A 15816-nucleotide genomic window follows, 5' to 3' on the forward strand; every position below is an offset into this window, starting at 1 on the left:
AAATCCTCAAACACACGTGTCGCCTCACTTCTGCTTTCTAGAAGAAATAAAATCAAGACTTTTTTTTTTTTTTTAAATTTCAAGTTTTATTGCTTTTTCAGAAACATAAGCAGCACTGGAGGTGAACAAAGAGCAGAACAGGTCTTTGTATGTGAGCATGTACAGTAAGTACTCATATAGAGTCACATAAGGCAACAAAAAAACTCAAATTATGTTCCACGTCTTTGATCTTCACAGGAAACGTCCAGTCTGCCCTGAGCAGCTTAACTACACACTCAAGCATCTGAACCTACAGCCTACATTAGTGACTCTACAGTAGAGGTACAGTATATATATATATCACTACAAGTCAAACAACCTATAACATACTTTTCCTTTTTAACATAAAACACAAGTAGCCTTCACTGAAGTATTCATGTCTCCTCTCTAACAGAAGACGTTTCCTATTTCACTCCTGGAGAGACAGAAGTACAGTAGAGCTCTGCAGAGGGATTCAGTCCACGAGGTGCCTCCTCTACTCATCTCAACAAAGTCAATGTTCACATACAACATACTGATGAATTTTCTTTTCTTAGAGCATTATCAATAGTGGAAGTGGAAGTGTAAAGTTTGTCCTGAGCGTGGTGCTAAAGGAAAGGTTAAAATCACTATATCTTGATATTGTCTAGCTAGTTTTTGACCTGATGATGGCGCAAGAGGAAAGGTCAGGTGGGGTGAGCGAGCATCCTCAGGGGATCATGAATATCCACAGTAAATTTCACCAGAAAGTAACGGACAAGAATGAAGTGTTAAAGACAGTTAAAAGCACAATGAGTAGGATTTGTCATTATTCAAAGTTGGCCCCTCGTTCTCAGCGGGTGAAAGCCAACCCCAGATTCACTCTCGTTTTGGAAAGACCTTTGTTATTTTATTAAGTTTTTTCCGCGCAAGCTTCCTCTTACGTTTTTTTTTTTAGGTTAGCATCCATAAATGTCCCGAACACAGCAACATAATAAAATAAAGGCAGAGGGCTGCAGGGTCTCTGCAGATACAGACACAACCACACACTTCTAGTGGGTCATAAGTGATGATGAAAAATCCTACTCATTGTACCTTTAAACTGACCAACATGACAACTAGGGATGTCCAGGGGTCAAATAAACCCCATCGAACAACAACTTCACTGTACTGCACACTTTTGTCCACCTTACAAATCTTCTCTAATAAAAGTAAAAGTAGTAAATGTTCATTCTGCCCGTTAAACGTTCACTCATATCAGATGAATAAACTGCTGAACCAGGATCTCAAGTATTTGGATCAGAAAACCTAGGAAAAAATAAAGTGTGCAAAATTTAATAACCTAAAGCTGTTCTTAAAGATTAATATTTAATCAATACTGTATATACACTGCTATGTATATTATTTTGAATAATTTGCAAATTATTTTTACCATGTAGTGTCTTTTGTGATGACATAAGTTCTACCTTATCTATAGCTTTGAGTAGCTTTGAGTGTGCGCTGGGCAGCGGTGTCAGGTAAATATAAGTAACAGATCGGACAGCCCTAAAGACAACCTCACTGCAAACGGGGGAAAAAGCTGCAAAGTTAAATTCTAGTTGTAATTCTGCTTCCATCACGGACATTTAACAGGTTAACAAGGAGTTCAACAACATAGAAGTGATGCTTCCTCTAACGCTGATCTCAGTCATACAAGGAGGGAAAGCAAAGAAAATGTCCTTATTCAGAAAAGAAGAAAATGAGTTTTCTTGAACAGTTGTGTGACAGCTGAATGAGCCGTACAACCAGAACTAGTCGGAGATAAATGAGGCTAAAACAGCTACATGGAGCGGCAGAAATGGTGACTGTAAAAAATCTCTTCATTACTACATTTCATTAATTATTGATACAACAACATATTCATTTAGGCAGCTTTAAGATGCAGAACCACTGATGGCCACTAGATGTTGTTGGTAAGATCTGCATTCAAAACTTTCTTTTTTTCCCCACAAAACATTGTGCTTTTAATAAGTAATTTGACTTTTTCATGGTACTAAAAAACAAAGTTCATTAAAACCCGAAGGCCTGCAGAGGGCTGCTTTTGAAAGCTCCTTCCAGGTCAGCAGTTTCCTGACTCCAGTAGCAGGAAATCTAAATTCCACGCTTCAAATAAACCCTTAAGATAATTATGAGCAACAACACAGATACCAAATCCATGTTTTTCTATAACTAATTAACTACAGGACTACAATGTGTGTTTGAATCGACTATTATTTCCATTCTCTCTGGGATTCGTTTTTTTTGCCAACCTCTCATTCAACAAAATGCAGCTGTGGAGGCGTATTGTATTAAATCAGACCATCAAATGTTGTTTTTTATGAGGACAAGATGGACTGTGTTGTCCTAACATTTCAAAAGTAGTAATTTAAAGACATTCTCAGAAACCGCCTCCTCTCTCTCTCCTGTAGATAAAAGTGCCCTTCCAGTGTTCAAGGTGTGTTCAAACTAAACATAAAGTCAAAATTCTCACTTTGGTTTAATTGTGCAGGTTTGACCACTGAAGTCTTTTAGCAGACAAACGTGACGGTACAGATGTTTAACTTCACATGTGTGCACATACGCTACAGCTCAGACCGATGTCAGAAACAACCAGAGTTCCTGTTAAGTTTCTTATTTTCCTCCACACTGATCGACCCCGTTTACACTTAAGTCACTTCATACGTCATAGATATCAAAAAGCAAGGTGTAAATGCATCCACGAAGCCTTGGAGACGGAGTGAAATCCACCTCGGGACCCCATGAAGACGATAAGACTTTTGTCTTCTAGTTCATAAATATGATTCATTCATTAATTTTCACTGCACAAATATAGTAGTTTTAATCCCAACCTTGCTGTTTTTTTCCTAAACCTAACTAAGTGGTTTTGTTGCCCAATCCTAAAGTGACGCCAAGCGGCAGTATGTGACGAGTTAAGATGAGAACATGTTGCATTACCGACTCCTTCTGGACCGGAGTAGAGTCGACCACAAGAGATGCATACAGTATGTGTGGCTAAATGTACATGAGTATTAAATGTAATCGAGATGAAATGACAAGTTGGGCCATTTTCTCTCCGTACACTTGTGCGCTTTCCTTCTGTAAATTCATCCCCCGCTAGCGTACAGTGAGGGAAACCCTGTCATGTATTGGAGTACTACAGCTTTCTGCTGAGCGCAACCACCTCGACGAGAACCTGCATCCCGAAGTCTTTTCATTGACTGTACGGAGTCACGCTGCCTCTAAAAGTCGCTTCGTGTTCAGTCTTAACACACAAAAAAAAGACACAAACGAAAAACAAAGGAGGTGAGGTGGTGACATGCAGCACAAGTCCAGGAAGTTAATTCAAGCTTAGTCCTGCTAATAAACAAACAAACAAAAACTCAGACTGTGTAGACTTGAGCTGGTAACAGACCGGATCCCAAAGTATCCATAGAAAACATATCCGTCCATGTGCATCACTGCAGCTCAGAGTGAGAGAGGTCCACGTTCTGCTAACCAACACAGTACCGTTACATCCAGGCTGCAGGGACGGGGGAGGCACGAGCAGCTCAGAGGAAGGTTCGGGATCGAGGTGGAGAACGTTTTCACTTTCACAGCAGCAGCTTGGGTGCCGCTCCGAAGTCTATCCTCTTCACCAGCCTTTAAAAACACAACAGACACTTCACAATGTAAGTTTAGATGCTTACAACCTTCAAACCAGCGGAAAACATTGACCAAATATTGATGGGACAATATTTGGCAGGTACATTCCAGTGGTGGAGAGTCACTAAATACGTTTACTCAAGTACAGTACTTCAAATAAAAAAATTAAATAAAATGAAAAATACATTTTCCCAATTTTAATCCTGTGTCTCTGTGTTAATTGTTCATTGATCTCTTGTTATATGCCAAATATGTGTCAAAAAATCAGTATCAAAGTATTTTTACATCAAAATCTGATCAATATTTCTGTCTTTTCTCTTCCTGTAAACGGTTTCAAATGTTTGATGACTCATCCTGCACTCTGGGGCGTTTAGAAAAATTCCTCCAATCAAATGAGACTTTGGGCGACTAGCTAGACAGTTAGATGAAGAGTTTACACAGAAAACCTAGTGCTGTTTTAAAGTATACATTGTCGAGGAATAACTACACAACAGTATGTAATCTACCGTAAATTCTCAGATAAAAGTTCTCTAATAATGAGCCGTTATTCCCCTGTTAATGGTTGTTAATCTTGAGATATTACCGCGGCAGTGGTTTACAGGTGCATGTGTTGAGTTGGTGGTATGGCCACTAATTTGAAATGAATACAAGTGTCGAGTTTGTATTAACAGCATAATGCAAAGAGAAAAATTCAACCGTGCAAATAGGAGAGGATCAGAAAACAAAGAGGCTCCATAATGAAATACAACCAAATATACAGTATTTATCAAACAGAATTAGAAATAACAGCCTGTCTCTAATATAAGCCTGCTTCAAATAAAAGCCTGGTATTTACAGTAGCTAAAATCGCAAACTTTGGCAAGCTACAACATTAAAATGCTTACATATTAAAACATCAACAATAATAACCTGAAAATATGATATATATATATATAATACAGGCCATTCTGCTGCCTATTGAGAACTTGTACTTTTAATACTTAAGTACATTTTGTTGCCAATACTTCTGTGCTTTTACTTAAGTAGACTTTTGAATGCAGTACTTTTACAGTATGTTATTGCTACTTTTACTGAAGTAAACGATCTGAATACTTCTTCCACCACTGGTGCTGTCAGAAGACACCGACTAGCACATAAAAAAGGGAAACAACAACATCATTTTAAAGCCTCTTACAGGGACATTTGTGATTTTTCATCACAGCTGGACTATTTTTGCACTATTTTCTCCCTTTTACGAACCAATAACTGGTAATACAACATTATTTGATGACTTTACTAGTCTGAATATTGACTTGCATCGTCTCACCCCTTGTTGTAGAGGCCGTTGGTAGCATGGGTCTCTGAGGAGTTGTTCTGGCCCGACGGCGCCCCCTGTCCACCAGCGTGGCCTCTGCGGCCCACTGTCTGCTCCTGGACGTACTCCCGACACGACGCCAGCTTGGACTCCAGGTTCTACAAGCAGCGCAGGAAACAAGTTGAAGTTCTTCCCTTAAACAATCAGCTTCATACACGACCATCACTGTGATGTTTGGAATTAATGTGATATGGTGAGTATCTTTACGTTTTATTATATTAGTATTATAAAAATCTATTTAGGAAGAACAAGTGTTGATTTGTGCTCGTCTGTACATTATGTTAAAATCTATAAACTCTCCAGCTCCAGAGGAGGATTAGTTTGCATTTGAAGCCAGAAGCAGCCTGCAGCGTCACATGATGAGAAGTCAGCAGCTGATAGAAAGTTCTGGGTCACAAGTGTGCTTCTTCTCACCCCGACTTTCCTCAGCAGCTCTCCGACGATGTTCAGAGCCGAGATTCTCGCCGACGTGGTGAGAGGAGTCGCCGAGAGGCTTTCACCTGCAGAAATAAACCATCCGATGAATGCAGAGAAATCCAAGTTTCTAATGATAAACATCAGTGAATCCTCATCATATAATTGTCCCAACAACAACAACAACACATGAGCCGACCTCTGCTGACGGAGGGCGGGGGGGTGCTGAAGGACTCCGGAGGTCTGGACGGTGTGGTGGCGGAGGGGACGGGCTGGTGAGAGGACGAAGACGTGGTTTTGTCCTCCGTTCGTTTGTCCGGTGGGGTGAGGGGCGGGGTGGGCAGACCAGCCGAGGCTGAGGAGGAGGAGGAGGAGGTGGAAGGATCTTTGATTGCACTGCTGAGGGACGGCTTCCTGTCCTGTACCTGCTGTTTCTGCTGCACCGCAAGCTCCTGTCTCAGGTCTGACACACACACACACACATAAAAATAACAGTAACAGACGTGAAACAGACTTTAAAATGATGAAACAAACTGCATTCACTTTGGCTGCATTTCAACTCTTTAGATAAATTGTGAGATATGAAAGATGTAGGGCGGTTATCGCAAATTCGTTGTAGCGCCACTAATTTCATTAACAAATTAACGCAACTTACAATTTTTAGGTTGTAGCTCAGTTTTAAAGCTAGAGTGAAAATACTGGCATCATATGAAACTAGAAAAACCTAAGGAATCCATCTGTACCAACCATGTCATACTAGCGTGTCAAGAAGGAGGTTAAATAATGCTACAAAATTACTCAAAATTTTGGCGAGGAAAAACTGGCACGGCCGTTTTCAAAGGGGGTCCCTTGACCTCTGACCTCCAGGTATGTGAATGAAAATGGGTTCTATGGGTACCCACGAGTCTCCCCTTTACAGACATGCCCACTTTATGATAATCACATGCAGTTTGGGGCAAGTCATAGTCAAGTCAGCACACTGACACTCTGACAGCTGTTGTTGCCCGTTGGGTTTGAGTTTGCCAAGTTATGATTTGAGTATATTTTTCATGCTAAATGCAGTACCTGTGAGGGTTTCTGGACAATATTTGTCATTGTTTTGTGTCGTTAATTGATTTCCAATAATAAATATATACATACATTTGCATAAAGCAGCATATTGGCCACTCCCATGTTGATAAGAGTATTAAATACTTGAGAAATCTCCCTTTAAGATACATTTTGAACAGTTAAAAAATGTGCGATTCATTCGTGATTAACTATTTTAATCAATTGACAGTCCTAGAAAGAGGTGAAGATACAAAATATCTATAAGATTTTGACTGAAATGACTTCAATGTACTCCTTTAACCTCCTTTTCTTCCGGAAATAAATTATTTAATTTCCACTGAGTGCACACATCCTCCTGCACTTCTGTGGATTCTGTCTGTGTAACTTTATAATTTTATTCCCTGGCACCATGTTTCCTCTTCTTGTTCTGATATAACTTAAATATGTTACAATATTTGTATTTATTATGACTGTTTTCAGGAAAGGAAAACAAAAAATTAACATGAAATCAGCTCCAAAACTTAGCACAAGTTTGTAAAACTAGTTTTAGCCGACAGCAGATCACTCAGAGCTTTCTACCTCTGGCCTCGTCCTTCAGCCTCTGGAAAGACTCCAGCAGGTTCTCCTTTTCATCCAGCTCGCTCTCCAGGAAGGCGTTCCTCTCTATGACATGGTTCATCCTCTGCTCAAAGTCCTCCAGCGACATGATGGTCGCCCTGAAACACACACAGAGCAACACTGTTAGCGGAGCGGAGTGTCAGGTAACCGACGAAGGCAGCCTGTTAGTAGGGATGGATGCAATTTTTCATGTCCGATACCACAACCTTGAGTATCAGCATACAAAACCAATCTGATTCTGTCTTTTTCCCTCTCTGAAACAACTACACTGTTAATAATACATTTGTATTGAAGCACTTTGCACCTAAAAAACATTCTCAAACTGTGAAACAAATGATCTACTCCTCTAAAAGAACAAATACATAGCCCACATCATGACTATCGGATCAGTGGATCAGTTTTCTGGTTTGTGAAACAGCCTGATTCATTTATATTTTCTTTGACCTCTATTTAGGTTTGCAAACATGACTAAAATTGGTTTAATCTTTAGTAGAGTTGTAGAATCACAGAATTTTCCTTCAACTTCTTGAAGTGTCCTCTGACCTCTTGGTCCTCTCCAGGTCATCGTTGGCCTGCTCCAGCTCTCTGATGTATTTGTGAAGCTGGTCTCTGACGGCGGTGGTCTCAGCCAGGTCTCCCTCCAGGGTGGAGATCTGCCGGTGGGCCTCCGAGTGCTGCGTCTCATACTTCTCCTGGAGAAGAGTCAGGAGGAGACAGATTATGAAAGCTTCAAAGCATAACTCCTAAAAGGTTTATTTGATACCATAATACATTTACATGTCCAAATACATACATACATACTTTGGTGCACAGACATCATGTGTTTTATATGTCTAGCTTAGCAGCATCGACAGAATATTAGAATATTTATATACATTATTTGTCTCTAAAATAGGAAATATTGGTGTGAACTGAGCTCCCAAGAGGCCGTGTGAGTGTGAGGGTCACAGCTGGTGACACACAACATGTCAAGCTCAAGTCAAATTTAGATCTGATGTCATTCATTGTTCAATATATTTTACTTTTATGGTAAATTCCAGAGTTTGAATTACACCGTAGCTTCTGGGAGAGCCCTATTTTTGGGAGGAGGGAGGGTACTGTACACTGTATTGTACTGTACTTTAATTTGTTATTGTCATCTATAGTGGTTATTTGCATAAAAACACAATTCAAATGATTATGATTATTTAAATATATGCTTTGATTAAAAAAATATTGGTAAGTTGTTAGGAAGTTAAACATGTCATAATTCCGTCTCTAATATCTATTTTATATTATTGTGAAAACATCTCCTTCAAACAACTGGATTTATTCAAGTTTCTCGCCAAAAACTTAATTTTACGAGATTACATTTGAACACATCATGATAACGTAGTCAATAGTCATTTTGCTGAGCAGAGTGTGAACGTCTCATAATAATAACTCAATGGCACCTCCGTTAACGTTAGTAACTTCGTTATTTAACCAAGCAGGACTGTGCTGCCCACCGGCTGCTAACAGGTAACGTTAACTAACTCTCCTCCTTCTGATTTCAAGACAGATTTGTTGTTAGCAGCGTCATGCCTTTTGAGTGCTTTTTTTTCTCTCCACCATGTCTGCAGTCCCAAACAAACTGAAACATGATACAGCGTGCGTATGCGTCGTTGTGCATGAGCAACTGTCGGAAAGCACCAATAAGAGGAATCGATAGTCACGGAGGCATGAGATGTCAAGGAATCGAAAAATTACGGCTCTCTATTCCCATCACTAGCGTTTTCCCTGCCTGCCAAAGTGGCGGATGTCCTGATGTTTTCACCCGCCACTGCCAACAATTAACCCGCATTTGGCGGGTGGCATGTGGTGCTAATTTCAGACCCTGCCAGAAACCCTCCCAGGTACTGCAATTAGCATAAAAAATATGCTCAAATCATAACATGGCAAACTCAAGCCTAACAGGGGACAACAGCTGTCAGTGTGTCAGTGTGCTGACTTGACTATGATACCAGTATCTTCAGTCTAGCTTTAAAACTGAGCCCGCAACAACCTTAAAAATCGCAAGTTGCATTAATGCGTAAAAGAAATTAGTGACAAATTTGCGTTAAAGCGTTATTATTGCGTTAACTTTGACACCCCGAAACTCAACCTTTGCAAACTGCCTCCCTGTTTGTACAGTGGAGGACGACAGAACCACTAAAGGTCTCAACGACTCCTGAGAGGGAGATATGCAAGAAAAACCAAATAGAAATAGCATGTTATTGACATTTGACTGGCCCATAACACGTATTGTAGGGTAAACAGGCATTCAGCACGGTTTAATTATTAAAATTATTTAAACTTAATTAAAATGGTAGAACAGTGAGTATTAAACAAGAAAAACTAGGGTCCTAGACATGTGGCTTCTTTATATTAAGTTGTTTCAAAGCAGCTGAATCATTAAGGTTTGTTTATGCTTACACAAGACATTGTGGTGGAGGCGTCCACAGATGGCATTCCTCTCTGACCAACAAGCTACTGCAAAAAGGCTTAACTAGGTGGTGCACAACCACGTGTTACGATGGCCTGTGGCGCCAGTGTGCCAACACATGGTGCAATGACCTCACTTTCAGCCTGCACAGCCTTGCACCGGGGACACAGCACAGAGCGTAAACAAGGCTTTATGAAAATGAAAATATGTAGAAACCAGTATCTGTGTCTTTTTTTTTTTTTAACTGAGCCACTGTCCCTGCACATAGAGCGCTCCAGGGATGACGAACTTTTAGCATCACCCTGGTTCCCTCCACTAAAAGCCAATGGGATTGTTCCATTGGGTTTTGAATTATTGCAGAAAATAAGCTCTGTGGCAAACAAACATTTATGATACTTACACTTTTTGTTCAGCAAGATAAGCTTCACAGATGAACACCACTTTTATGATTTTTGTATTGTGAATGCAATCGACAGACCTTATTTCAGGCTTCTAACTAAAATCCCATTGACTTCCAGACGAGGGAACAGGAAAGGCTAAAATGATAACTCATTTCTAGGTTTTAGGACTCATTCCTGTATAGCACTCTATATCTCTTGTGATCTCAGCAAAAGGTTAAACTAATAAATTTTTTAAAAGGGTGGTGAGTGAACTGCGACATGACTGGGATAGTTCTTATGGGAAGTACTGCCATCCCCTCCAGACACAGACCAAGCGAGAGTCATCAGCTGCCTTTTTTTGCCCTGAATCAATCCTCTGTGAAAGTGTGAGCACCAGTGAAGGCTATTCAGCACAGACAATGGGAGCCATAAAACTTGACTTGCTATCAGCTGATGAATATGGAAATCCCCAATCAAATCCACTTTAAACGGTTGAATGTTATTAAAATGACCTGGACATCCCTGATACAGCAGCTTTATGTTTCAGTGTTGGCTATAAAAAAACATGTTGAGACAATGAGTCGTATTGCAGACGCTTCTCAAAGCCTTCAGTGGTCGTGTCTTGGTTTTTCAGGTTGGGATGTTGAATCTTTTTGTTAGTATCTGATAACTGATAATGTCCTCTGTACCTTGTAGTTTTCCAGCTCCGTGCTGATGCGGTTGTTGGCGGAGAGAAGCTCTCGGTTTCGGGCCTCACACTGTTTCAGCTCCATCTCCAGCTCCACCTCATAGTCCCGACTCATCTGCTGAAACTCCTGCAGTTCCTCCTGGGCTTCCTCCGCACTGCACACATAATACGCAGAATGTAAGCCATATGTTTGTTACCTTTGGACATTATCGCAGCAAACCATCCATCCATCTTCAACCGCTTATCCGGGATCGGGTCGCGGGGGCAACAGCTCCATTAAGCTATTATTCAATGTGGCTTATTAGTTTGGATTCGGGGGTTTTATACAGTAAAAACACACTAATCACACTCGTGTTTAGAGAAAAAACAATCTGACCCAAGACACGTTCGGTTTGCCAGATAATTCTAAACCACACCTGTTTGGACAAACAACCATTTTCCCACCGAACCACAGGAAGTTCTGGCCATTACGGATTAAACACAAAAGTCTAAACATCACAGGAATGTGTTTAATAGAAAAACACCTTGAGGTTCACAATTGTTTCTCTTGCAGGAGTGTCTACAGACTCACACTTCTATAAACTGAACTGGAGAGCAGCAAAAAGGTATTGATTATTTTTCCAGACTTTATTACAGAGCCCCAGAAGTCCTGAAAGATTATATTTTTTAATATTGTGCGTGCACACACATTGTGTATGTGAAAACCGACTTGGCCCGGCCAGATTCTGATTCACAACTTGTTATCTGATTAGCACAAGATGTATTAAGTTATTCATGCGAAATACTAACTTGTATAACAAGATTTTTTTTTTTTTTTAAATCGTCTTTCAGGTCTTCTGCAGCATAAAACATTATGAACTAGTACGGCATGCTTTCAGAAATGGTCATCAATAAGGTCATCTAAAAGGTGCAAAAACACTTGGATCATCCAGGAAAAGACAACACAGGTAGCCAAGAAATGTATTCTCATATCATGATATAGAGCACTTTTACATCTTTTAATTTGATGAACTGAGGGAGGCAGTAGTGATGGTCTGTGAGGTCTGTTAAAAACAACATAAACATGGAAGACACACCTCTGTTGGTTGCTGGTAGCCTGCTCCTTCCAGTACTGCAGCTCTTCCTCCAGGGACCCAAACTCTGCAGGCTCCGGATCCCCCATCTCCAACCCAGCCCAGGTGGAGAGCTAAGTCTCCTGTCACGCACCTACACTGGTCTGTAAATCCATTAAAACAAGGCAATGAGAAAAGTTCTGCACGGTAGAATTTCTGTTTAGAAATTGGACAATTTATTTTAAAATTGACACCGCTTAAAGGTCCCATATCATGCTCATTTTCAGGTTCATACTTGTATTTTGTGTTTCTACTAGAACATGTTTACATGCTGTAATGTTAAAAAAAAAACTTTATTTTCCTCATACTGTCAGCCTGAATATACCTGTCTTTACCCTCTGTCTGAAACGCTCCGTTTTAGTGCATTTCAAAGGAATTGCAACGGAATTGCAACGGAATTGCGTTGCTAGGCAACAGTTTGGGTCCATGTTTACTTCCTGTCAGGTGATGTTATTTACATACACTGCAACAGGAAATAAACTGGGACACATTTAGAATGTTTACGTTTAAAACCGTGTAACGGTGTAAATATTGTATATTTGTGACATCACAAATGGACAGAAATCCTAACGGCTTGTTTCAAATGCACAGGTTCTGAATACGGGCTGTGTGTGTATTTCTCTGTACATTGAGCATTTTGATAGTTTAACAGTATTTATAAAGCACTTAACCCTGTTTTATAATGTAAAAGACGTGAAAATCTCTCACTTTTTTACAATATGGGACCTTTAATGGAAAATTGTTTATTATTATAGAACATGATTTCAGACGATTCATCAGCACTTTCACATTAATTCGGCACATAAGTGATCCATCAAGTAGCACTATGTTTCAGATGAAATATCAATTTCTAAAATGTTGGTTGTCACAGCAGCAAGCAATCCATAGTGTGGATGGTGTTCTTACATAGGAAGACACCACCCAGCTCACTCTCTGTTCAGGTGGAGGGAATCAGGATACGACCTGAGGCACCAGAGGCCAGAGAGCATCTCCACTCACAGAGCACCTCTGGTTTCACTACAGCTTCTTCCCAGTTAAAAGAAGACTTGTGGCAAATGTGTTTTGTATGATATTATGCTATGTATTTATTTTGCATTTGTTTTATGTTGTGTCGTCTGAAACTTTAATGTATGTTTAAATGCTGCTGTCTTGGCCAGGTGTCTCTTGCAAAAGAGATTCTTAATCTCAATGAGTACTACCTGGTTAAATAAAGGTTAAATAAAAAAAATAAAAATAAAAAGGACATTAAAGAGGGACACAAATAACCCACACCTCACCTCCATACCATTATTGACACACAGTACACCTGAACTGAATGGACTGTAATGCTGTGCAATATGCTGCCTTCCACTGTGTAATTCTCTGAAATATATTAATTATTTCTTTTTTTAAATATTTTTATGAGAGTCACAAGTTCTTTTAACATGGTCATGGAGCATATATACTGTATATTTGTATTGTGGGGGTATCGTTCCTATGCAGAGGGTAGTTTAGTTTATTTATTGACTACACTGAGGGCGCTTTATATTTAATAATTTATTTATTTATTGTGTTGAGTTGAATGTGCTACTTATTTTGTACTGTAATTACATTGTGCCTTTTCTACCTTTTTTCGTTTCTTAAAGCTGACTCGGTGTAAACTGCTCAGACTTCCAATGTACTTATATTAGGTGCAAATGGCAAATAAAAATCTTGAATCTTGAATCTTGAAAGATAACGGGAAAATCCAGCTAATAAATTTAAATCTAGCTATATTATTCTGCAGGAAGGATAGCTGAAAACACCGGACACTGAGTACAAATATAATATCAATATCCTGTGCAATACTACTTTTTACATTCTCATGTGCAATATCACTGTTCATTGTGTACAATATTAATGTCCAACATGTGCAATATCACTGTTCATTGTGTGCATTATTAATTTCCAACATGTGCAATATCACTGTTCATTGTGTGCATTATTAATTTCCAACATGTGCAATATCACTGTTCATTGTGTGCATTATTAATTTCCATCATGTGCAATATCACTGTTCATTGTGTGCATTATTAATTTCCATCATGTGCAATATTACTCTTCATTGTGTGCATTATTAATGTCCAATATGTGCAATATCACTGTTCATTGTGTGCAATATTAATTTCCATCATGTGCAATATTACTGTTCATTGTGTGCAATATTAATGTCCAACATGTGCAATATTACTTATTTTTCTGTTTTTTAAGCTTATTTTACCTTTTTTATTTTACTAATCTTATTTACTCATTTTACTAAATGTATCTTACTTAATTGTTATTCTATTAGGCACTGGTACTAGAAATAGTACTTTTTTATTTTATACACTTGTATTTTATACACTTGAACTTGTTGTAATTTTGTTTTATTTTTTAGCAATCTCTGGCACAAGAATTGACTCGATTAATAAACTTATCTTATCTTATTATATGTTTTTTTAATTCTGCATGTATGCCGAATTGAATAATAGATTATATCGATTTATAAGACATCTTTAATGTAAGTCAAATTCGATACAAATATAAAGCAAAACACTGGTGAAATAAATTATATACAATATTTAAACGGAGCCTGGTCAAAGCAGCTGTAGCGGTGGAACTGAAAACAGGAACCTAGAGCCGACGTCACCAGCAAGATAACGGGAAAAACAAGCTGATAAGTTTAAATCTAGCTATATTACATGTTTTTTTTAATACTGCATGTATGCCGAATTGAACAATAGATTCTATTGATTTATAAGACATCTTTAATGTAAGTCAAATTAGATAAAAATATAATGCAAACCACTGTTGAAATAAATGATATGCAATATTTAAACGGAGTCTGGTCGAAGCAGCTAGAAACTAAAAACAGGAACCTAGAGCAGACATTAGATAACGGGTAGTTTATAACCCTCATTAGTAACACCTGACTTTATAAACATCACAGGTCATTAGGTCAAACTATTAACAACAAAAGCTCAGACAACACGGCATAAGAAAGTTAGAAGAATGTCCTCATCTTGTACATATAAATAAGTGAGCTAGTTGAGCTAACGGAGTTTAACCATTTAAATCCCAGCTGACTCAAACACAACACAGCTGTAACTTACGATCAACAGTTAGCTCCGTTAGACGCAATATTCACCACTTTATTCTTCTTCTAAATCCTCTTCGTGTGCTGGTAAAGCTACCGACCAACGTTTGTTTGCTAAATCTAAAGCAGATCCAGTAAAAATAAAACTATTAAAGTAGTTTCTCGGGAGTTAGAAACCACAAAGTTGCTTCTGTCTTGGGAAGACGTCGAACAATACAATAGTGATGTGCCGGACACGAACGAGCCGGTTCAAAGAGCCGGCTCCCGTCCGAGAGCCGTTTTTTCTTCTTTTTTTCTTTCTTTAAAGGGGCTTTTTGTAACTTTTTACCCGTAAAAAACAAAACTGCAAAATTATATCTAGCGAAGCCTGTCTTGCTAAACAGTGTAAACTCTTCCTGCTCCAGCCCCCCGACCACGGCCAGAAGACACAAGGGAGACCGTAGCTTTGGTCTCCAGGGCCGGAGTCTCTGCTCCTCTGCCTGCTTGTCATCACTCACACACCGCGCGCGCTCTCACGCTCCACTCTTACGTGCATGCGCGCACAATACACACTGCAGAAGACTTCTTAGCTCTGAGAATATCTAGTGAATGTACAGTGGACGTTTGTGCAGAAATAACTGCTGCAGCTCCTCCAGACCAACAGAGGTTTCCCGTGTCTTGTGAAGTGACGGGGCTCCGCAGCGAGAAATGTTATCGTCTTCGACCGTGTGCCTGTGTCTCCCCTGTTCCTTCTGACCGCGGTCGGGAGGCTGAAGCAGGAAACGCCAACACTAGAATCAGCAGTGATTCATGGAGAGACCTTCATCTGGTCAGCTAACATTTCTCCCAAGCAGGTGAAATGTAGAGTGATATTGTGGTTTTAGCTGACGTGTATCGCCTTACTGTTTTGAGCGTTGCTCATTCATGTCTATGTAGAGCGAGCACAAGCACGAGCCCGACGCTGACTTTCGTTGACTTAACGGCCACAGGTGTCGCTGTTAACAAAGATTTCTGAAAGTTACAAACA

General features: G+C 39.5%; 1 protein-coding gene across 3 annotated transcripts; it reads right to left on the reverse strand.

The window, feature by feature from the left end:
- Positions 1-1785: 1785 nt before the first annotated feature.
- LOC141780525 (nuclear distribution protein nudE homolog 1-B-like) lies at positions 1786-15048 on the reverse strand. Of its 3 annotated transcripts, none has more exons than XM_074655793.1 (9): positions 14862-15048; positions 11681-11820; positions 10606-10759; positions 7637-7785; positions 7055-7191; positions 5625-5888; positions 5426-5511; positions 4964-5109; positions 1786-3654 (listed from the first exon to the last, which is right to left on the reverse strand). In XM_074655793.1, exons 2-9 carry the CDS (start codon positions 11764-11766, stop codon positions 3606-3608), a joined length of 1071 nt encoding a protein of 356 aa, XP_074511894.1. In that variant the 5' UTR covers positions 11767-11820; positions 14862-15048; the 3' UTR covers positions 1786-3605. The 3 variants fall into 3 exon arrangements, with proteins under 3 accessions (XP_074511894.1, XP_074511895.1, XP_074511893.1); XM_074655794.1 differs by having other exon boundaries at positions 4950-5109; positions 14827-15048; XM_074655792.1 differs by having other exon boundaries at positions 14827-15047.
- Positions 15049-15816: the final 768 nt, after the last annotated feature.

This window comes from Sebastes fasciatus, chromosome 13, assembly GCF_043250625.1.
Source record: "Sebastes fasciatus isolate fSebFas1 chromosome 13, fSebFas1.pri, whole genome shotgun sequence".
Classification (NCBI taxonomy): Eukaryota; Metazoa; Chordata; class Actinopteri; order Perciformes; family Sebastidae; genus Sebastes; species Sebastes fasciatus.